At 40.3% G+C, this 23027-nt stretch overlaps 2 protein-coding genes across 2 annotated transcripts in view; one reads left to right on the forward strand and one right to left on the reverse strand.

Moving 5' to 3' along the window:
* Gca (grancalcin) overlaps nucleotides 1-23027 on the reverse strand; it is a 325199-nt gene that overhangs the window by 200590 nt on the left and 101582 nt on the right. The gene's annotated exons all lie outside the window — the stretch shown is intronic.
* On the forward strand, nucleotides 716-5579 carry Gcg (glucagon). Its single transcript, XM_050122502.1, has 4 exons — nucleotides 716-807; nucleotides 2396-2557; nucleotides 4332-4469; nucleotides 5432-5579. Exons 1-4 carry the CDS (start codon nucleotides 716-718, stop codon nucleotides 5577-5579), a joined length of 540 nt encoding a protein of 179 aa, XP_049978459.1.

A 23027-nucleotide genomic window follows, 5' to 3' on the forward strand; every position in this document is an offset into this window, starting at 1 on the left:
TTTTAATTTCTTAGTTGTGATTGTTCAAGTTGCCAGGAGCATTAGTTCTTATTGCAAATTGCTTGTCTTTAAGATGATTTTTTTCCCCTTTAATTTAGAACAGGTCAAAGCACCCTAAAATACCTCAAATCTGTTGGCCGCTTTATAATTACAAAGTCTAGACCAAGTTACACTATTTAAAATATAAATGAATAATACATCTGAACCGACAGCTGGTATGCCAAGTTGTAGCCCGAGGCAGCTTTAAGATGGTTGAAATGCAGTATGATGTAAATGCTTGGAAGTGAAGGACGATTAATTGAAAGCCAGACTGATAGTGAAGGGGGTGGTGTCACGGATAAGGTGCCACTCAGGCTAACCATATGCAGCGTATCATCCTCAGAGGGTGTTTTAAATGTTTATTGTGGACACTTTTTTATTTCAAGTCTGGAAGCCAGCCTTCTAAACATTAACAGAACTGTCCCACATTAATGAAAAAGCCTAATAGTAGAACATATCCTTTGTGTGATTTTTTTTTGCTTATCAAAATTCATGGAGAGATATATTCTACTTGAAGTTAAGGTGGAATTGAAACTATAGGCAGAATGAAATTGGCAGGATAACCTTTTTCTGTGGATAATCTTTACTTAGTCAAAAGTGAACTCATCTGGACTGCCTGCTTCACCTGTCATGCCCTTACCCCCTACCCTGTGCTCCAACAGGCAGGAAAAAAAAAATGAAGAACATTTACATTGTGGCTGGATTTTTTATAATGCTGGTGCAAGGCAGCTGGCAGCATTCCCTGCAGGACACGGAGGAGAAACCCAGGTACTCACCTGTAGACTCGACCTAGCCTGCCGATACAGTTAGAACAAAGTTTGGAGAGCTGAGGTTGGTGAGGAGGGTCTCGGTGGTCCAGAGGTATGGCCTCCCTGCACAGTTTTGAAATACAGAAGGCACAGTGATAAGAAAAGGCGGGTTTTTCTCGAATACAGAGGAGAGTGTATATTCATCATGAGAATGGGAAACGATAGTCCTTCGGAGTTTTCAGGGGGTTTTGCAAGCACTCATTACTCACACACGACAAACTCCATTGTTTTAAATATTTCAGCTCAAGCTCCTCTTTTATGTCCTTGAGACTAATATCAGTCTTTGCTAATTGTAAAAAGCATACATGTCTAAAATGCAAAATGTTAAAATTATGCAAAATTTTTAAGTATTCAGATTTCTACTATCCAAAAAAAAAAACCCACAACAATTCAGAATATATAAAAATCGTTGTGTTGCTTTCCTGGATTCTAAAAACTTTTAAAATAAGTCTTTAATTAAAATAGCATTATATCAGTTTCTCCTCACCCTTTCCCCAAGCCCCTCCCCTCTACCTGTTACAAACTATACAAATGTCCCTCAGTTTATATGGCCATAAGTCATGGTTTCCTCTTGGAATTATATTGTTAACTTTCTCTTTTATTATAATATTCTTTACATATATTATATATAAGAGCTGAATACTTTTCACTTCATAAATATATGATATTTATCTAGCTGTTCATCTTCTATTGGTCATTTAAGAAGTTTTAAAATTTTTCCATAAAGGAAATTACATGCACTTTGCCCCACATTTCTTAATATTTTTGGGGGTGATAACAATATATCTCTGGCAATGAGATTATTGTGTCAAAGGGTTTGAGTGACTTTAAACCAGAGTTTTACAAAGATCTTACTGATTTGCCTTCCAAAAGAGTTCTGGAAGTTCATGCCACTTCCCATAACCAGTAGAGGAATATTTTATCCTCTCTAATATTTAGTAATTTTAATTCAACGAGTAAAAATAGTATATCATTTGTGGTTATTACACTGATATTCCTGTATATTTACCATGCCAACCAGTTACATAGGAATATCCACCAGGAATTTTCAAACTAGCAGATGGTGTTTTTTTTGTCCCTTTCTCCAATCTTTAGCTACCGTATAACTAAGTAATTGAGCTATTTTTTTTAACATTAGTATGTGCAAGACAAAATTGGGGGCATAGATCTGCTGCCCAAACAAATGATTTCAGAGTCTTAAACTTTTAAAATATTCAAGTCACTGCTCTCCTCTGTCATATTAGCATAATCATGAGTAGATTAATTAGTTGAAAAGATTTGTTTCATCCTGTTTGAGAAACCTGTTGCTAGAATTCAAAACAAGTATATTCCAAAACAATGAAGCTGTCCTCATAAGCAACTGAAGTCCCTTAGAAATTAAGGCATCTGCAGAAGCACCAACCTCACTACTGCAAGGGGCCTTCTAGTTAGCAGTGAGGGATCCTCTCAATAAACCTGCTTATAGAGTATATACTCAGGGAGTATTTACCCTTAAGATCCTTGATCCTGGACTATTATTTATGCTGCTTAATCATGTCTGCTTGCAGATCATTCCCAGCTTCCCAGACAGAGCCGCTGCAGGACCCTGACCAGATAAATGAAGACAAGCGCCATTCACAGGGCACATTCACCAGTGACTACAGCAAATACCTGGACTCCCGCCGTGCCCAAGATTTTGTGCAGTGGCTGATGAACACCAAGAGGAACAGGTAGGAGTCTAAACCTGCTCCCCATATTGTAGACAAATGCATATCAAGAAGTTCTCCTAACTCTGAGGTTATCATGCTCATTAAATAGGCTTATTCAATTTGGATGATTTTTTTTTTTTCGAGACAGGGTTTCTCTATGGTTTTGGAGCCTGTCCTGGAACTAGCTCTTGTAGACCAGGCTGGTCTCGAACTCACAGAGATCCGCCTGCCTCTGCCTCCCGAGTGCTGGGATTAAAGGCATGCGCCACCAACGCCCGGCGAATTTGGATGATTTTGAGGCTATGGGTACTACCCTTTATTACAACTCTCATGATTCGCTTGTTCAATTTCCTTATCTACACACCAATATAACTTAGACATTTTATTATCACAAACAAACACTAGTCTTAGCAATATTTCTTCTCATCTATTTTACCTTCAAATTGGAAACTAACTTTTGGGGACCTGCTAGGTTGGAAAGTTAATTCTTACTTAAAGTTAGAGCAAATTCAATGTGCCTTCGTGGGGTTCAAGCCAATGACTATAATCACACTAAGATTATCCCGTAGCTGAGTTGATCATCGGTAAAGTATGAAAATAGATGCATTCTTTCTCTTGTAAAATAAAATCCAAGACACGCATTTAAAATTACAGCCTAGCTAGTCGCAGAGCATAAAGAGAGAAGGCAGCAAACAGGAACACACAAACCCATCATAAGGCATACATTTTAATGCTGGGTTTTGTTTGAGGAGTGTTGGGGGCTTTGCTACTCCTAGGCTACTGGAGAAAATTATCCACAAGAGTTTCACAGAGATGGTGGAATTTCACAATTCCTTTGGAGGATGGCCCACTTGGGAAAGGGAGTTATGCATACCAAGTAGCCGAAGAAATCTAAAAACCAGGAAAAGGACATGGATGTGTCTGGGTGGGATGGAAGGGGAGGAAGAGGAAATGAGAAGAGGTGACAGTGCATAGCCAACCTTAAAGCAGAGAGTCCAGCAGCAATGAAGGTGGCCCTTGTGGTCAGAGCAGGCTTGGGGGGGGCAACTGAGTCCCTGCCAATGAGTATAGGTAAAGCGTCTGAACTATGAGAAAACACAGATTTATAGAGTTGAAAGCAATTGTTCTCATCCTCATAGTGAAGATCTGAACCTCATAATGGGAATGATGCAACACGCAAAAATAACACAAGGCCACCTATGACCTCGGCTGTCTGTTCATCTCCGATGCACCTTCCAAGGGCAATGCACAGCCAGCAAGCAGTTCCTTCTGGCTCCCCCGGGGTCCCTGCACACACTGACAGGGGATAAAAGCACACCTCCACTCCTTTCCTGCTGGTTCGTGTATTGTCTTTAATTCGTTATCAAATAGTTCTTATCATAATGATTCAAAACCACCCCTTGTTTTCCCTTAACTCCGTTAACTAACTCTGACTGGATGTTCATTACTAACAAGTTCCTAATCTGGTTTTAAGTTGCATTGCCTAGTGGGCAGCCTACCTGCTCTGAGGATAAAGCAAAACCTAGACAAAGCTTTAACAGCCAATGGCGTGAGGAAGCAGAGAGGGTAGAGATGACACCCTGGAAAAGGGAAGGACTTTTTAGCCCCTCATTAGACTTTTCCCACTAATTTACTATCCAGATAATTGATGCAACTTCAGAATAATCATCTAGCCACCCTCACCTCCCAAACCCCTCAGCCATCTTGCCATGAGCCTGAAGTTCCCACTGCTTCTCAGGGATGACCACACTGCCGAGGAGACAGAGCTTCAATCTAACCTCCACATTTCTTTCAGGAACAACATTGCCAAACGTCATGATGAGTTTGAGAGGCATGCTGAAGGGACCTTTACCAGCGATGTGAGCTCTTACTTGGAAGGCCAGGCAGCAAAGGAATTCATTGCTTGGCTGGTGAAAGGCAGAGGACGGCGAGAGTAAGTCTCGAGTTTCTTTCCTGATGCCTTTCCTTAATGTAGAAATCTGGGGGGAACAAATTATTCTATGAATTTTTTTTTTAAAAATTGTACTGAAAACGTAAGAGCATTTCAATATTTAATAAATGGTCATAGTCTGACCTGGAGCTCCATATTTGTTCAACTAATACTCATGTGTTAGTAGATACTAAAACATGTAGAGACACTGATCACATCTAACCACGTATTTAGCTTTTATAGGACCATCATGTAGATAGCCATGCAATGTTCAAGGTGAAAAATAAGAGCAAGTTCTTTAGCTACATGCTTAGACCTTAAACATACATAGAGGCTGAAGCATCTCATTTTCCTGTGACCATTTTGATTTGCATTTGAAATGGAAGTAGGAGAGAGTTTATGTTCAACTCTAATTTTTCAGCAGAATTAAAACATGCTTGCTGAGAAAGATTAAAATGGGAAGGAGGCTGACATGTAAACACAGACCATCATATCTCTGCACCCAGTGGTGCATCTTGATGGATATCCATCAATCTGTAACAGATACCCAAAATTCCACTGTGGCAAATGAGTACCAAAACCAAATACAACCACAGGCGAAGTTTTAATCCCTTACTTCTACACTTTGTAAGGCTGCTTTCAGTCACTGGGTCTACGTGGCCCAAGGCATCTGTGGTGAATCAGAGAAATGATTAGTTTAAACAATGGAGTCTGTGTTGCCAACTAATGAAACTACTTAAGGCAACCATGAATTGTTTAAAAGGGGCATGAAGCTACATAAGCTTGCTTTCGGGTCCAAGGTCTAAAACCTTCTGCCTCTGAATGGTCTCCGCTTTGTGTGGGCTTCTATGAGGGGTTTTTAATCAAAACCCTCAAGTACAACTCTCATACTTCACCAAAGATCAGCAATCCACAAGGATCTACTTAAGGTAATCAAACATTAACGTCAACCCCTCTCTTCTTAGCTTCCCAGAGGAAGTCACCATTGTAGAAGAACTCGGCCGCAGACATGCTGATGGATCCTTCTCTGACGAGATGAACACAATTCTCGATAATCTTGCCACCAGAGACTTCATCAACTGGCTGATTCAGACCAAAATCACTGACAAGTAAGTGTTTTTTCAGTTCATCCTGAAGTGTATCAAAACTTTCATAAATGTAGGTTAAGCAGCCATTAGCTGTTCTGGCGTGCAGAAGCATCTTGTGTAATCCATATGATAAACACTGAAGTCACTTAAGAGTGCCATCCTATTTAACTTTCCCTTGACATTTCTATCCACTTTTACATTCACAAAGCATTCTCTAGGTGACTGTGATAAACAAAGCACCAGAAATATGAATGAAATATGGGGAAGAATTAAGTTATTACATACTAATACCACATTAAGATGCTATAAGTTTGGCACTTGGGTAAAATATCATTATATGTGGCATTATTTATTTAGTTTTAAAGCCCAGCTGTGTGCCAGGATGGGCTCAGTGGGTACAGGGCTTGCCAAGCATATGCAGGGTCCTCGACTCAGTCTCCAGCATTGAGAAAGAAAAAAAAAAAAAAAACAAGAAAGACATCCGTAAAGGCACAAATAAAAAAAATAAAATAAAATCAAAATGTCATTTATTGGTAAATCTTAATTTTCATAACTATTTATAAATAAGGTTTTGGTATAGTTTAAAGAATTCTTAAATGAAAATGAATTCAAGTAAAAATGTTGAGGAAATTACTGGTATAGAGAAGGCTAAACAATTTTTTATTAAATGACATTGAATTATCACCTGAATAAATTAATTACAGCATGTGGTTATTATAACTATTCTAAACAACTCTTTTTATTTTTTTCCATAGGAAATAAGTATGTCACCCCTCACAAGCATCTTCACCACATCGCCAGCCGGCCACTTGGGATGTAGATTTTAAGTTCTATATGTTTAAGAGTTATATTCTGAAGCCGTATTGCTTTACATGTGGGTGAACACACTTCCCTTTAGCATTGTGTAGCTAAAAAAAATTGTAAATGAAATAAAGTATTTCCAGGATGTTGATAAAATAAAAACTTTACAATAAGAAAGTGCTGGGTTCTCATATCTTCTTCTCGTTTTAAAGTTCCCGCCTGTTCATGGGTAGCCGCGAGATTTCTCTTGTGTGATATAAATCGTGACAGTCACGACACCTGCATTGTAACAACAGAAGACATGACAGCCTGGTGGCCGCACTGGTGAACCTGGAGAGGGAACTTCTTCCTTGAGTCCTTTATCATAAATGCACTCAGCTTTCAATGTATCAAGGATAGATTTAAATAAAAAATCCCATACTTCTTTACTGTCGTCTCCTTTCTCTTTCTTAGTCCCTCCTTCCAAGCACCCATTCCTACTCAGCTGGTGACTCATAACCCAAATCTATTGTAAGGAGCAACTTCATGCGTTGAACGACTGTGCAGTACTCTACCGTGTTGTGCTAACACTGAACAATCCATCCATCATAGAAAAAAAAATTATGTATGTTTCATTTTGATAAAAAAAAAAAATGTCATCAGGCGGCATTAGACTCAAAAGTCAAAACTTTCCTGGGGCCAAATAGCCACATCCACTTTTGGAAACCAGGTGCCTCCCAGTTTAATATGTATGCATTTACACACATGCACGCCCCGGTACATACCTGCTTATCCTCATTCACCCTGCCTGTATACTCACACATCTAGGCACTTGCCTCTGGTCCCCTCACGTACTTGTCTGCCTGACACCAGCAAACATCTGAGCTTTTCCACAATATCCCGTTTCCTGCTCTCCCGGTTCTACTGTGGTCAGTGTCCTGACTGACCCTGATGAAGCCTGGCCTGCCTGAGGTTTCCTCCTGCACCATGGAAACCTCTATGACTCCATCTCCACAGCACTGAAGTGTGGTAGACTTACGCACTAATAAGATTCCAAAGTTGGCGGTATGGTAATGTACTTGTGTAGTTGATCTGCAACTGTGGATTTGGAGAAAAACCTCTGACTTTCACTCATTCACTCACTCATGTATGACACATAATAGAAAATTTCTCCTGACTTAGAAACTATAAGACCACAGTTATCTGAATGAGGTTAGAGCTGGCGGAAGGATCCCAAGAAGTCATTTAACTCCTTTGGGTTCAAGTTTCTCATGAAAACAAACAAAACAAAACAAAACAAAACAAAAAAGATTAAAGCAATCTAATCATTGTTGTATCTCCATTTTTCAACTCTCTGTATTTGCTTTACAATGAGGCCTCAGTAATAGTAGGATCATAAAATGGTTGTCATATTAGTGCTCAGGGCAGGAAACTGCATCTGTCTTTGGCTTCTCCAAAACCAGAACCATCCCTTTCTCCTCCAAAGCATCTCACAGTGAGAGGCTCACATGCTGTATAACCACAGACCCAAAGTTGGGTTTCTGTCTGTTTCCATGCATGTTTGTTTAACAGAAGATATCTGTGTTGGTGGTGAAAGTGTTCCACTGGTAGGAATAAGGAACGATACTTTCCGCAGTGCTAGCAAAAGGAGCTCAAGGCAATGCAATGACAACACCGTGATTTCTTTTATGAAAATTATTGACTTGCAATCCTGTGTACCCACAGATGACCTAATCGGCTCCATGTAAAATGTGTGTGTGTGTGCTTTATAAAAATAATAGTGTTTTGTAATAAATATACATGCTCTCCAAACCCTGGAGCATAAAGCATTTTTGTGTGTTCTAGTTAGGCCACAGCCTTCAGAACCACACAATACACTCATATAGAAAAGAAGGGTTGATTAAAATAAACATTGACACCTGGCTATAGTAAAAAGAAGAGGAAACAGTGTGAAGGTCACTAGGAATCAGGCCCAAAAGACTGCAAGTGATTACCATCAGATAATATGAATTTGACCTGAAGATCCAGAGGCAAATAATAAAGGATAACGAAAAATAAATCATTGAGCCATGTAATACAAAACAAACTTGAATACATCGATTGTTGTGTGTACGTATAAAACAACACAAGAGTTCTCTCCGCATCAGACAAATGAGAATCGAAGGAGAAAGAAGGGATGTGAGGGCACGTCAAAATCCTGCTCTGATTTGTCATGAAAATTTAGATGATTACTATCTCTACATCTAATTGCACCCTGCTCATGTCTGTAAAGCAGAAGCTATGGGCAGACTCTGGGAGAAAATATGAGACACCACAATTATAGATGCCTATGCTTTCTGGTCTGAGGTGGAGCACAAGTTAAGAAATAGAAGAAATGAGCAATGTAACCAGAAAGATTTTACAGGTCTAGATTGAACTACAAATTCTGATGGGAAAAGACACACGCTCTGCAAGAATACATGGAAAACACGCACAAACGTTGCCCCCACACAGAGTAAAAGAAAAAGGAAGCCTCCGCGATTAAACAGCTCTTTCAAGGACAACAGAATGCCACCAGAGCCAGAAAGGATCATCTCTTTCAAAAGCCTTTGTACCTGCCCACTAAAAGAAACCATACAGGCAGCCCTTGAAACAAGTGGATGAAGAACAAATTTCAAAGAGCTGTGAGAAAACTAGAACTAAAGAGAAATGAAAGATAAAACTGAGTGTGCCAATAAAGACAAAACAGCGAGATAGAAAACGAACAGACCCGCGACTAACTCAACAAGTCCTTTGAAGGGACTGCTCACCAGAACAGACAAACGACGGAAGCCGCCACCCCACCCCAACCTGTTTTATTAAGGAGAAGGGTCAAAAACCCAATGAAAAGGAACAATTGGGAAATCACTACCAAAGAAAATCATTTTTGTTTTCAAATTTTGAATTTCACTGAACAACTTGACATTATTAGATTTTTAAATGTGGCTCTTGTTTTAAGACAGGATCTCATTGTGTCCCAGGCTGGCCTCAAACTCTCTGTAGCTGAGGATGCCCTTGGTCTCCGTCTACAAAGTGCTGGAGTTCCCCTAGCCTGTGCCATCTTAGCTAGATAGTGAGATGCGGGACAAACTCCGGGCCTCATGCATGCTAAGCCAGCACTCCTCTACTAAGCTCTCCCCGGTCCCATGTAATCAATACATCTTTTGATATTGGCGGGGGGAGGGGAAAGAATCTCTTGAAACTTGGGCTGGCCTTTAATACCCTGTTTAGTCAAGGATGGCTTTGAACTTTTAATCCTCCTGCATCTGGCTTCAGGGTGCCTGACTTAAAGGTGTGCGCCACTGCGCCTGATTTATGACAGGTTTGGAATGGAACCCAGGGTTCTACTCTAAAATTGAGCTACATCTCCAGCTCCGTTTAAAAATTTAGAATGAAAAATACTCTTTATAGGAAAATATAACTTGCCAAAGTAACCACAAATATAGAAGAATAATCTAAAGTGTACATTTTCTACTGAAAAGAAAAAAAAAATTTAAACCTCTTCCCTAGGCATGCTTGCAATTCCAACACATGGGAAACTGAGACAGTAATATTGCATAGTTTGAATCTAACCAGGGCTTTGCAGCAAAACACTCACTATCTCTGTGCAGAAAGGATGAAAATGTTCCTCAACTAAATGTTTTAATAGTAATTTATACTTAATCTTGAATATTAGATAACTCAATCATAAGTAAGATTGTCTAGAAAACTGAAAGAGAAAAGGTATTAACTCATTTCCAGAAATGAGTATAACGTCAAGACCAAACTGTGAGAATAAATTGTGCTTGAATTTTCTAAATGAACTGGATTTATAAAATTGATGCAATTAAATTAAATACTAAATAGTACATTAAAAATAGTATGTCGTGACCAGGAAGAATTGTGATATCAATGTAAAATGGTTTTATATTTTAAAATTCTTTAACATAATTTATTATATTAATAGATTCAAAAAATGCAATAGCATCTCCACAAGTAGCAAAATCAGGGGGCGATATTAAACTCACAACCCTCTCCCCATGAAACAATAATCAACAGATATTTCTCAAGCTATTAAAACATATTTTAGCTTAGCGTTTCCAGCTAGCGGGAAGCATTGGACGAGTCCTCCATAGAGTCGCAAACGAGGGAAAGATGCTTGTTATTTTGACTGCTACTTAATGTTGTTTTAGAGGTGTTACAAACATAGCTTAACAAGAGCAAGTACACAAATTAAGAAAAAGAATATAGTGGAAATAAATCCACTGAAGAATATATCTGTGTAGCTGGAAAAACAGCAATAAAAGAGTCAGCGGGGAAAGTACTGCAAACAAAGAGACAATTTAGATATTGGAAGAACATAAAATATTCTGATTAATAACCTCCAGCAAGAAAGGAAACAGAGAACACAATGATCATTATACTATATTATATTATATTATATTATATTATATTATATTATATTATATATGTGGTAGTTGTGTTCTACAACAAGACCATAAATACAGAACTATTATTCCTATCAGGAATGCAGATTTAATTTCTCACAAGTCTCTGTTAACATTCTTGTCAACTAAAATACCATTTTCCTTGTATATGTTTGTGCCAAATTCCTTGGGAAACAAGCCATCTTCATCACCACTGAAACCTGGTTCTCCCACATAACCCTTCTCCTGCATAGCTCTTAGCAGGCATTTAATTTTTTTTCTTTTGCATCTGCAGTCTCTTGCTAGTAGAGCCTGCCTCCTTAGCCTTCAGTGCTCAGCACTTCCCGGATTGCGTCACATTGTCAAGCAAGTGAGGCAGCCAGCGCTATCTAAGAAAGAGTTGACAATTTCTTGATCCTGAGAAATGGGACTTTACGGGTTCATAACTTTCCGTCGTGGAACAACACTTTCTAGCATGTTGCTTTTCAAACAGTTAGCAGTCACTTCATGAATCCACAAACACAGCCACTTGTTGCGGTTAGGAGCACGGACAGTAATGTTTCACACACACACACACACACACACACACACACACACACGTCATGCTTGGGCAGCATCATAAACAGAACAATCAAAACTACCAAGTGTTATCGCTTATAAAGACATGGCGATGGCGGGGACCGATCCCACGAGGGGCAGCTGTGGTAATGGGGCAGGTCACCTAGAGGACTCTGCCGGTCCCCTTGGTGGGTGGGAGACCGACAGATATATCATGCAGAGAGAGAGTTTGAGTATAGAGTTAATTTAGTAAATTTAGTATAGTGTTAATTTATGGGGAGGGGAGAAGAGGGAAGGGGAGAAAAAGGGGTGAAGGGAGAGAGGCAGAAGACAGAGACAGAGAGAGAGAGAGAGAGAGAGAGAGAGAGAGAGACTTCTTGACTGCTTGACAGAAAGGGGGGTTTGGGAGTGGGTGGGGTTTGTCTCTTCAATGGACAGGTGCCCAGGTCACAGCTTTACCTTTTTTTGAACTCAGCTAGGAAATCGTATTGATGGCTCGAAAGTGTCACCACCAGTCTACCATGCCTGCAAATAGTCATGAAAGTGCTGTGGTTACCGCGTTAGAGGCTACAAATACATTTCGGAGAGAAGGTGGATATTGTAAATAGGGAGTCCGAGACAAATGAGTGTCGACTGTATTTCAGATAAAAACCAGCAGAAGAAGGCAGACACCATTCCAAATATAAGTTTCACACTGACATGAACCAAATTGAAGGCTAATGGTGAAGGGCCCATGCTCTTGCCCAGACCCTTGTTTAAGACAATCCTGCAGCCATGGCAGGTTGAAGAAAGGACCCGGCAGGGTATAGGCCCCTGACTCAGCATGGTGGCAGGATGTGCCCCTGACCTTGCCCTAGTTACTGGAAAAACCACAAGATGTCCCCATATGGTGAAGAACCAATCAGAAAGTAGGCTAGCAGGCTCCAGAGGGGCTTTACAGGTAAAGATGGAGTGTGGTAACCATAGCAACCTCCATCAGATAGATGTAGCAGCTATACTGCAGCTGTAGCTAACCAATCAGTTCAGGATAGATACCCCGAGCCCCAAGGTACACCAATCCTCAGTCTGCTAACTATGCACCTTGCAGACCCCCTGACTCCCCTCACCTCCCCCACCCCATGCTCTGCCCCTAATAAATGCCCTGCTCTGGTGCTGCTGGGATCTCTTCTGCTACACTGCTGCTGCATTGGGTGGACAGAAGACCTGAATTCGAACACGCAATAAAAAGACTCTTCGCTTTTGCATCGGATCTGGTCTCTTGGTGGTCTCTGGGAGTCCAGATTCTTGGTGCAACATTGTCATCCGACTGAATAGAAAAATTGAACCAGCTATTAAAACAAACATTTTATGCATAAAGATATATGGAGCCAAAATAAAGAAATTGAAAATTTCATAAAATACGAAGCATGTAAATACGAAGCATGTGTGAATCTTATACAAAGACATCACCAAAAAAACTGAAGATAAAGAGGGTGCTTCAAAGTGATGAAGGCACTGGTAAGACGACCCAATGGGTGAAGGTGCTTGGTGCCAAGCCTGAGACCTGACATTGATCCTCAGGACACATGATGGAAGACGAGAACTGACTCCCAGTAGTCGTGCCCTGACGACCACGTGAGTGCCGTCGTATGCACACACACAATTAATTAAATACAAAATAAATTAATTAAATACAGTTTCGGTAACAAAGGAGCTCTTAGTGTCACCATTCAGGGGAGAAGAACGGGAGGCTTGAGAGAACCTAGATGAATAATTGTTGTAGGTTGTGCTCCTGATGGCATGATTTGGAAGATGCCAAGTGAGGTCCAACTCAGGCTGGAGCCTGAATCTGAGACAGAGAAGCGTGTTAGTCTTGGTGAGGATGGAGGTACAAAGCTCTAAGAGTCAGGAAAACAGCAGCAGGTGATGTGGGATTCCCCTCTGTATGTTGTGAATATGTTTTATCATCATTGGTTAATAAAGAAGCTTATTTGGACTGTGGTAGGGCAGAATAGAGCTATATGGGAAAACTAAATTGAATGCTGGGAAAAACAAGGCAGAGTCAGGGAGATGCCACGTAGCCACCAAGGGAGACAGATGCCCTGGAATCTTACCAGTAAACCACAAGCCTCATGGTAAAATGCAAAATAATAGGGAATGGGTTAACTTAAGATGCAAGAGTTAGTTAATAAGAAGCCTGAGTTAATAGACCAAGCAGCATTTGAATTAATTCCCTTTCTGTGTGATTTTTTTTTTTTAGGTCTTGGCAACCATGAAATGAATTAGCAGCCTCCTACTACAAAAAGGGAGGAAAAATGTCCCCACTCCCTGTAACAAGAGTGCACATCTCTACAGATCATACAATGAAAATATACTGTACCAAGCTTTGTGTCCAATAAAGCTGACAATGAGATGAATAGAAAAATTCCTTTAAAAATAATAGTAAAATAAACATATAAAACATAGAAAAACCTTAATATCTCTCCATTGTGGAAATTAGATATCTCACATTACAACTTTCTCAAAAAATATCTTCAGGTCCCGAGGCCTTCACAGGTGAAATCTTCTAAACATTTTTTTTTAAAAAGGAAAAAAAGAATACATTGATTCTTCAAAACATGGTAAAAGGAAGGAATACTTCCTATTTCATTTTATAATACCAGGATAATTTTCATATAAACACTCTCAGAAGGATTTTACCTGAAAGGAAAACAGCATGGGGCTAAGGAACATAGATGAAAACCTGCTATCCAAAACACGGGAGACTCAAACCCAGCAATGTGTGAGAGGAACAGCAGGGCACTGCCAACTGTGGCTTAAAGGGATTCTGTGAGCCCTGGACAGCCTTGCAGTGCATCACAAAAGCTTTGATGTGTCTCCCATGAACAGACATAGAAGGAATGCTTGTATGGCTGTCTCAATAAATACAGTCAACTCATTCGTTGACATAAAAAAAGAGCATTTACAATTGTTGAAAATTTAAACGGAAATAAATCAAGTATAAAATCATGTAATAAAAACAATAGTACTAAAAAAGGTTTTGACTGTCTAGCGAGAAACAAAGAAATAGAAAAAGACTGGCCTATCTAAATGGCAAGGGGGAAGCGGTCTGTGAAACTAATTGAGTCGGGAAACAATTGTTTCAATAAGAATTAAGATGAAAAGAGAGTGCTAAAATCAATGAACAAGTGTATTTGAAAATTTAAATGAAATTTGTAAAACATTTAAGATAATGTATTTTTTGGGAAATTACACTAGTAGATAATTTAAAACGAAAACCAGAGAATAAACCATTTTTATAGATTAAACGGAAGTATCATTTAATCTATGAATTATACCATGGAGTCGGGATATAGGTCAGTGGTGGAGTACCTGGCCACCTGTTTGAGCACGGGGTTTGATCCCCAGACCACAGCAAACAAACAAACAAACAAACAAACAAACAAACAAACAAAAACTACTTCATAAGAAAGACACCAGGTCCAAATACTTTCCTAGTCAAGGTTTCTCAAATTTTCAATGAGTAAGAAATTATGAGTTGTGCAAATTGTTTTAGGGTCAGTTTTTAAAAAGAATGTCTTAAATATTATAGCTATAAGTATTGCATATAAGTATAACATTGACAAAAAGCTTGACAAAGAGGAGAAAATAAAGAAAATCACATGGATTTATTTCACTAATGAATACTGATTTTAAGTAGAATTCAACAGCAAGTGGGAAGCATTAACAATGCACCAAAATCAGCTGTGACTTATTTCAAGATTCTGCGGGTGGTCCACAATCAGGAAATCTGCTAAAGCCATTTGCTGACCACAAAGCAAAACAAAAAAGTTTCGTCATTAACTCCATATCCAGTACATCAACCTTTGATAAAAATTACCGTCAGTTCTCATAAAATGTGAGTAAAACGGAATTACTGCATTCTGTACTTATGCCAAACCCTCAAAAGAAACAAATAGTGGCCAAAGTGTGAACAGCTGTAGTGCTCGTGGTTGTATAAAGTGGGATTTAGGGAAATGATTGGGCTTCTTGTTGGATGTTTAAGCACCTACCCTTTGAAAACTAAGAATAAATAAATAATCTAACTCACTCGCCATAGGATACTGGATAAAGCCATACACACAAGATGGAGAACTAAATAACCATAAAATGGGATGACAACAAGATGGTTCCGCAGGTAAAGGCACATACTTGCCAACAAGGCTGATGACCTAGGTACCATTCCCAGAAACCACCTTGTGGAAGGAGAGACAAGTTGTCCTCTGACCCCCGCAGGTATACCATGACACATGCTTTCCCTACCTCATACACACAAGCAATGAATGAAAAACAAGATTCTCCATGGTTTTCTTTATAGCTAAAACCTGGAAACAACCTGACGTCCAATAAAAGTGGAGAAGAGAAAAATGCATATGTTCACATAATGGGATACTGCAGGGCAAAAAACACATACAACACAAATAAATCTAACAAATGCTGTGTCACGAAAAGAAGCTAAACACAAAATGGCAAGCATAGTGTGATTCTACTTATACAGAGTTTAAGAGTCGTCCGAAGTACACAGTGGCTTGGCGGTAGCTTAGTGGTCGCCTCTGAGGTTAGGGATTTGAATGGAAAGTGGGAATCAGAATGTTCTCTGAGATCATGGGGTAACTGGAGGGAAAAGATAATAGTGATTTGCCTAAGTATGTAGCAATCTAGCAGAAACAAGGGGCAGAGTCCAACTTAACAACCTGTTCTCCCCAGACAACAAGGGACACCCTGATTTGAAGCTTTTGTCGGTTTTCATGGTGTTTGCCTGTCCCTGTGGCAGCCCAAGACAACATACAACAGGATGGAAGAAAAGTGACAAATAAATTGTGGTTCTGAGTAGAGTAGCTGAAACTTTACAGTGAGGGGCACAGTGACGAAAGAACCCAGATTTCCCAGTGGCGCGGTGATTCTGTACTAAGTACCATGCTTCAACAATTATGCATGTTGGGGTGTTATAAAGGCAAGTGGCTCACAGATGTAGGATCCTTTAGTTATGCTTTAAAAATTTCTGTAACTCTTGATCTTGCTTGACCTCTAGGCTTTATTGCTTGTAGAAGTGGAGAACTCCCTTATCTGGTAAGTTGTGAACCCAACACAGAGAACCTTCAAATTTGGATTGCCATATAACTGTTAATTTGTGTAATTTAAATCATAGCCATCATTTACATAAAATGACTAAAGGCATAATTTATGGTAAAAAATATATGTGTTTTAAGTTTTAAAATAATAAAGTGTAAATGCAAGGAAAGGTTACAAAACAGAACAAATAATTATGATATTGTAATACGCTATAGAAAACAAAATATAACAGATAATTACGGTGCCATGTGATGATACAGTATTTTGCCTATTTAAATGTTAAGAGTTGAGCGCATAGAACAGGTATTCAATCCCCTTCTCTTCCCTTTTCTTCTCTCCCAGGAGTAAAGTGATTCTCAAATTAGTGTTGATGTTTCCCATATACAATTTATGTTTAAGCTGTCTATATATAGTATAAAGCAAATAACATACAAAATGCCATGTGTTTTGAAAGTCTATCTGAATTGTAGCCATTTTAGCTAATTTATTCTGCCACACTGGATAGAAAACCCAGAGACTTGGTAGGCAAGTACTTGAAAATTACCTATGTCCCGATTAGAGCATCTTACTTTAACTGACTTTTGGAAGCATTTGCTGTTTTAAAATTTATGCCATATTTTAAAATATTTATTCATTGTGATTCTTACATATCTAAATCTTTTTCATGGTATAGATCATTGCCTTACGGGACTAAATCAGTTTATTCTACAACTGAAGGACATCTCGGTAGTAAGAACACCACAATTATAAATACTGAAAAGGTGCGTATTTAAGATTGGACAGAGTGGGTATCAACCAGAAAATGGAAAATGTGTCAGAAATTGTTAATCTTCAGCTTCTTAAGTCTAATAACTTCAGGGACTTTATATTCCATTTAAAATGCATGATAAAACAATCCTTTACGTTAATAGCAAAAGGAAAATAAGAGAAAAGTATCAAAGACAGTCAACAGAGAATGCATATAATATGAAAATGAAGTGGCGTCACTAGAAGCCAAACAAGTGCACATTGAAAAACGATGCCGTTCACTCCAAGGAGACTGGCAGCATTTGAATAAGCCAAAGGCAGAAGGCGTGGTTAGAAAGCAGGACCTCTATAAACAACTGAGGGTAATTTGAGGGATTTTGTGTATGTTTGAGTGCTTTAAATGTCTCATAATACACTTAGAACACAGAAAACAGGGAAGGAGGGAGGGAGGGAAGGAGGGAGGAGGGAGGGAGGGAAGGAGGGAGGGAGGGAGGGAGGGAAGGAGGGAGGGAGGGAGGGAAGAGGCTAAAGAGCCTGGAAGGTCTCCATGTTCCTAGTTTATAGTAAAATATCCAGGATAGCCAAGTGCTGCTAATAATAATCCACGGATTTTACAGGTTAAACTTTTGCTACCTCAGTTCCTCTCATCAGCGTAAATGGCCTCCCAGTATTATGAGTGCTTCCTCAGCTTGCATTTCACGGAGCACCCTAGAGTTGTTACTGATTCAATATTTTAGGTCATCTGTTTGGCCCGCTGCAACTTCTCTTACCATCTTTTCATTTCTTAGAGGCCTTTGGCCTAGGTCACAGCCATTCACATCTTTTTCACCCACCTTTGTAGGCAGAGGCTGCTTGTTCGTTCCCTGGCTGACTAGACCCAAAATAATTGCCCAGAAACTGTATCAGTTACAACATGGCTTGTGATTTACCTGTAAGGTTCTGTCCATCATCTGTCTCCTTCGGCGGCTGCTACATCTCCTTGGCTCTGCCTACTCTCTCTCTCTCTCTCTCTCTCTCTCTCTCTCTCTCTCTCTCTCTTTCTCTACATTTCCGTTCAGATTTCCTGCCTGGCTTTACTCTGTTAAGCCATTAGCCAAAAGTAGCTTCTTTATTAACCAATGGCAATAAAACATATTCATAGTATGCATCACCTCCCACATCACACCTCCATTCTTTCTTCTTTTCTCTCTCTGTCTCTCTCTGTCTCTCTCTCTCTCTCCCTCCCTCTCTCTTTCCTCTCTCCTGGAAAAAAAAAAGGTTAATTCTGAAACTCAAGACAAGCTTTAGTCTGGAAGTCTGGAAGGCAGTTCAATAACTCCATTGAAAAATGGTGACTTGGGACTGAGAAAGCAAAAGTGTTGAGGTGAGGTCAGAAACAGCAGGGACGGTTCTAAAGAGATGCTGTAGATGCTAAGAGGGAGAGGAATCTTGTGTTTCTGGCTCAGCATCTAAATGCCACCATGCTCTGAAGAGTAAATTCTTAACAAGGAACAATGTTCACGGCTGAGGAAACAGTGGGTTTGCCTTGGGTACAGGAAAGAAATGATACCAAACTGAACTTCTACTTCTACCCCATAAGAACCCATGGTGTGTGGGGGGAGGGGGTTCTATTGTGTCATGAAGGGATTGTCAAGCAAGATGCATTATAATGGACTAAGAGAAAAGAAAGTGAGCAACAAAGAACAATTGTACACCACTGTGATCTTTAATGATTGAGCAGGAAGAAAAGAGGTGAGGGCACCATAAAGTTTATTTGTAAAAAGGATGTCGGCGCGTGGTCTGATAGAAACATGGATGGATCTTAAAACTATGTTTGATTAGTGATGGAAAAATTAAACTAATTGGTCAGCTTTTAAAATGGGAAAGTGGCAGATTAGCAGAGCCGATGGGTATTTGTTGACTGAATTTGTCATGGTAGATTTAAGATAAGAGAAAGGCAACAAATAGATGTGTCCCCTAGCTTCGGCAGTCCTCATACAAAGGGTGAATCAGGAAAGGTAACATTAAAAATAAAACTGTACTTTCCTTTACAACAGAGAGAATGGGGAGACAAGAATAACACAGAATTGAGCCCATTGATATTAAGAGATTAATGACCAGTGATTGTTAATTCCTGTTTTGTTTTTTTTAATGGTAGTGTTTATGTGTTTCCCTTCTTTGGGGTTTGCTGGTGGGAGGTTATCTGTTGCCCATGTTTTTGTAGGTACAACTAATTTCCTTGGGTTGTTGTTTTCCTTCTAGTACCTTCTGTAAGGCTGGATTTGTGGTATTGTTTAAATCTGGTTTTGTCATGTAATATCTTGTGTTCCCTGTCTAAGGTGATTGAAAGCTTTGCTGGGTATAGTAGTCTGGACTTGGATCTGTGGACTCTTAGTGTCTGCAGCACATCTGTCAAGGACCTTCTGGCTTCCAGAGTTTCCACTGAGAAGTTGAGTGTAATTCTGATAGGTTTACCTTTATATGTTACTTGGCCTTTTTCCCTTGCAGCTCTTTAATATTCTTTCTTTATTCTATGTGTTTAGGGTTTTGATTATTATATGACAAGGTGACTTTTTTTTGTCCAGTCTATCTAGTGTTCTGTAAGCTTCTTGTACCTTCATAGACATTTTCTTCCAGAAGGGAGGGTGGAAATGGAGGAGGGGGGAAGGAAAGAGCAGAGGAAGGTGTGATGGAACCGAATGGCCAAGATGGGGAAAGGACAGAGAGAAAGAGCAAGGAAAGATATATCCTGATTGAGGGAGCCATTGTGGGTCTACTGAGAAACCTGGTACTAGGAGAATTCCCAGGAATCAACAAGAATGACCTCAGTTAAGACCCTAAGCAATAGTGGAGAGGGTACCTGAACTGGTCTCCCCCTGTAATCAGAAGTTACCTAGAAACTTCATCAAGCAAGTGATGGAAGCAGATGCAGAGATCCACAGCTAGCAGTGGGGCCAAGCTCCCAAACTACAGTCAAAGAGAGGGAGGAGCAAACTAGGCCCTCTGAATGTGGGTGACAGTTGTATGGTTGGGCAGTCTGTGGGACCACTGGCAGTGAGACCAGGATTTATCCCTAGTGCTTGAACTGGCTTTTGGGTGTCCATTCTCTTTGGAGGGATATCTTGCTCAGCCTAGATATGTGGGGGGGAAGGCATTGTTCCTGCCCCAAAGTGATGTGCTAGACTTTGTTGACACCCCATAGGAAGCCTTATCCTCTCTGAGGAGTAGATGGGGGTGAGGTAGGAGGAAGTAGGGGGAGCAGGAGGAGGGGAGGGAGTGGGAACTGGGATTGGTATGTAAATGAGAAAAGATTGTCTTTAAAAAGTAAATAAAAAGAAAAGATTTTTTAAAAAAAATCACACAGAAATAAAGCTCTGTCCCTCCCTGCCTCACACATCAAATTGCACAGGTAATAAAGTCCCACTGAAGAGCAGTACAATGGCAGAAACTTCCATGGGGCAGAAGCAGAGTTCAAGCCATGCTCTATTGAAAACTAATTTAGAATCCTTTCTCCTCTCAAGTGGAGATTTCCCCAGGGAAATCACAAGTTCCTGCCAAGGCAGGGAGCTCTGGCTTCTCCCTGCTCAAGAGATGTTTTTGAGTGAGTGATCCCTCTCACTTTTCTAACAATCGTAATTTTATTTTCTTGATGTTTGAGACATTTCCATCTGACATCTGGAGCAAATACAAGGCATTTCTAGGAAGCTGGCATTTTCCTCCCCTCCCCAGGAAGTCACATCCATAGTAACACATCTCCCTTGACAGTGCTTGATGCTTCAAAGGCCTCACACTTTCGCACTCTGCCCAGAGACACAGAACCGGATGGCACAGCAGGTCGGCAGGTCCAGGAGACAGGAAACAGCCTCAAAATCAGGCTAGTAGCTCAAATGTCAGCTCCGTGAGCACATAACTTGCGTCTTGAAGCCTGAGCACATAACTTTGCTGCCTCGCATCTCGAAGCCCCAGAAAAGCGTTTTAATCCATCTCTCACATCCCTGGTAGGCACAGTTGGGTCATTCCAAACTCATGGAGCATTTGCCTACAGGGAACTTGTTTAATAAGTGAAGCAGACTTGAAAAGCTAACTATCTTAGATAAACCGTAAGAAGTCGTGAGGTTACTGATCACCTGGTACACATCTGTGAGTTTTACTGTGGCTTTGTGTGCTGGAAAGACAGAACTAATAAACCTTCATAGCCCCCCCCCCCAAACGTCTATAAAATAAAACCTCCTAAGTTCAAAACGAGCACAGATAATTTCATCATAAATGGACCCTGTTCCAACAACTTCGTCTTTTCAAATCACACTAATTTATCCCCTTACAATTCTCCAGATCACAAGCCCAAACCGAGCCAGACCGAGTGGTGAAAATCTGTAATCCCAGCTATCAAGAGGGAGACTTTGGCAAGGGGGGATTATAAATTCAAGAACAGCCTCAGCTAGAAATGAATCCAAAGGCAGGCAGGGCAACTTTGAGAACATATCTCAAAAGGAAGGAGGAGACCCAAAGATGTAACTCCATGGGAGAGCATTTGCCTAACATGCCATAGGGCCCTAGTTCCAATGCCCAGTCCTTAAGGGAAAAAAAATAAAAAAGAACAAACCAGCCAAACTGGTTTTTTCCCTTGGCTGAAACCAAGATAGCAGCAGGGCCCTGCTCTCCACAGAAATTCAAAAGATCCAATAGCCACAACTTTCCCATCTGTGAATAGGCTGTGGCGCTTGGTTGGTGGCCCCCTGTCTGTCTTCAAACCTGTCACTCCGGCATCAGCTGCCATCCTTTCTCCCTGACCCAGACCCCCTGTCTCTATTTTATCCTCACGTTTGTATCTACACTGAGTTCACCTGGGTAATCGGCTCCTCAGCTCACGCTTCTTAATCGTAATTGCAAAAATCCTTTTGGCAGACAAGGGAACCTGTTCACTTTCTGGAGGTCAGGACAGGCACTTCTAAGAAAAAAAGCCAACACAAATAAGACAGAGTACCCATGGGACAGTTACAGTAAGCAGCTTGAAATTTATTGCAGGGCAAAATCCACATGAGAAACAAAACAAAAAAGAAAGAAAGAAAGAGAGAGAGAGAGAGAGAGAGAGAGAGAGAGAAAGAGAGAAAGAGAGAGGGAGGGAGGGAGGGGGAGAGAGAGAGAGAAAGAAAGAAAGAAAGAAAGAAAGAAAGAAAGAAAGAAAGAAAGAAAGAAGGAGAAAGAAATGCTGTCTACACAGCAAGGTGAGTGAGCACTGTTGTTCACTGACAGCTGATCAGGACATGAACGGCTGAGTAATTTCCAGTTTTATACAGTGAACTAGGAGATGGTTGTATGGCAAAAAAAAATTACAAAAATAATAGGTTGGGGACATAAGTGTCCTGAAAAATAAAGGAATTGTGACTACATTGCTTAGGAGGGGAAACAGCGGAGCTCTTAATAATTAGTTGCGAGGGTGTGAGATGTGGGCCAGGGATAATTAGCAGGGGAGGTTGAACATGTACTCCCTGCATTCACAGTGAGCTGACAAAAAGAGGAAATGAGCCAAACGGCAGCGAGGAGCTGGGCTTTTAAAAAGGGAAGTTCTTGACCATGAAGATCAGACTACCAAGGGAAGCTGTGCAATCTCCATCCTTAAAGAGCTTTAAAAATAGTATAAACAGCCATCTGCACAAGATGATTTATGCATTGACCTTCAGGAGGCGGGCCCGATCATCTCATGAAGTCCCTTCCAAGTGTGGGATTCTATGATTTAATCAGTATGTGATTTTTCTCAGCTCTCCGTTTTGTGAGATAACCAGCAGATGGAAGCCACAAATTCCCCAACATCATACCAAAATCATGGTTCCTCACACTGGTAGGGCCCAGTCAAGCTTGCCAAATTGGCATCCATTGAAAAATCATTGAGGGAC

Source organism: Alexandromys fortis, unplaced genomic scaffold, assembly GCF_014885135.2.
Source record: "Alexandromys fortis isolate MF-2015 unplaced genomic scaffold, M_Fortis_MF-2015_v1.1 scaffold_8_9099976_23576923, whole genome shotgun sequence".
NCBI lineage: Eukaryota > Metazoa > Chordata > Mammalia > Rodentia > Cricetidae > Alexandromys > Alexandromys fortis.

Excerpts from the sequence above, each read along its gene's own strand:
- Gcg (XM_050122502.1), top strand. The coding sequence starts at position 716 with ATGAAGAACATTTACATTGTGGCTGGATTTTTTATAATGCTGGTGCAA. Across the intron at positions 2,558-4,331 it reads ATGAACACCAAGAGGAACAG|GAACAACATTGCCAAACGTC; the intron begins GTAGGAGTCTAA and ends CATTTCTTTCAG. Across the intron at positions 4,470-5,431 it reads AAAGGCAGAGGACGGCGAGA|CTTCCCAGAGGAAGTCACCA; the intron begins GTAAGTCTCGAG and ends CTCTCTTCTTAG.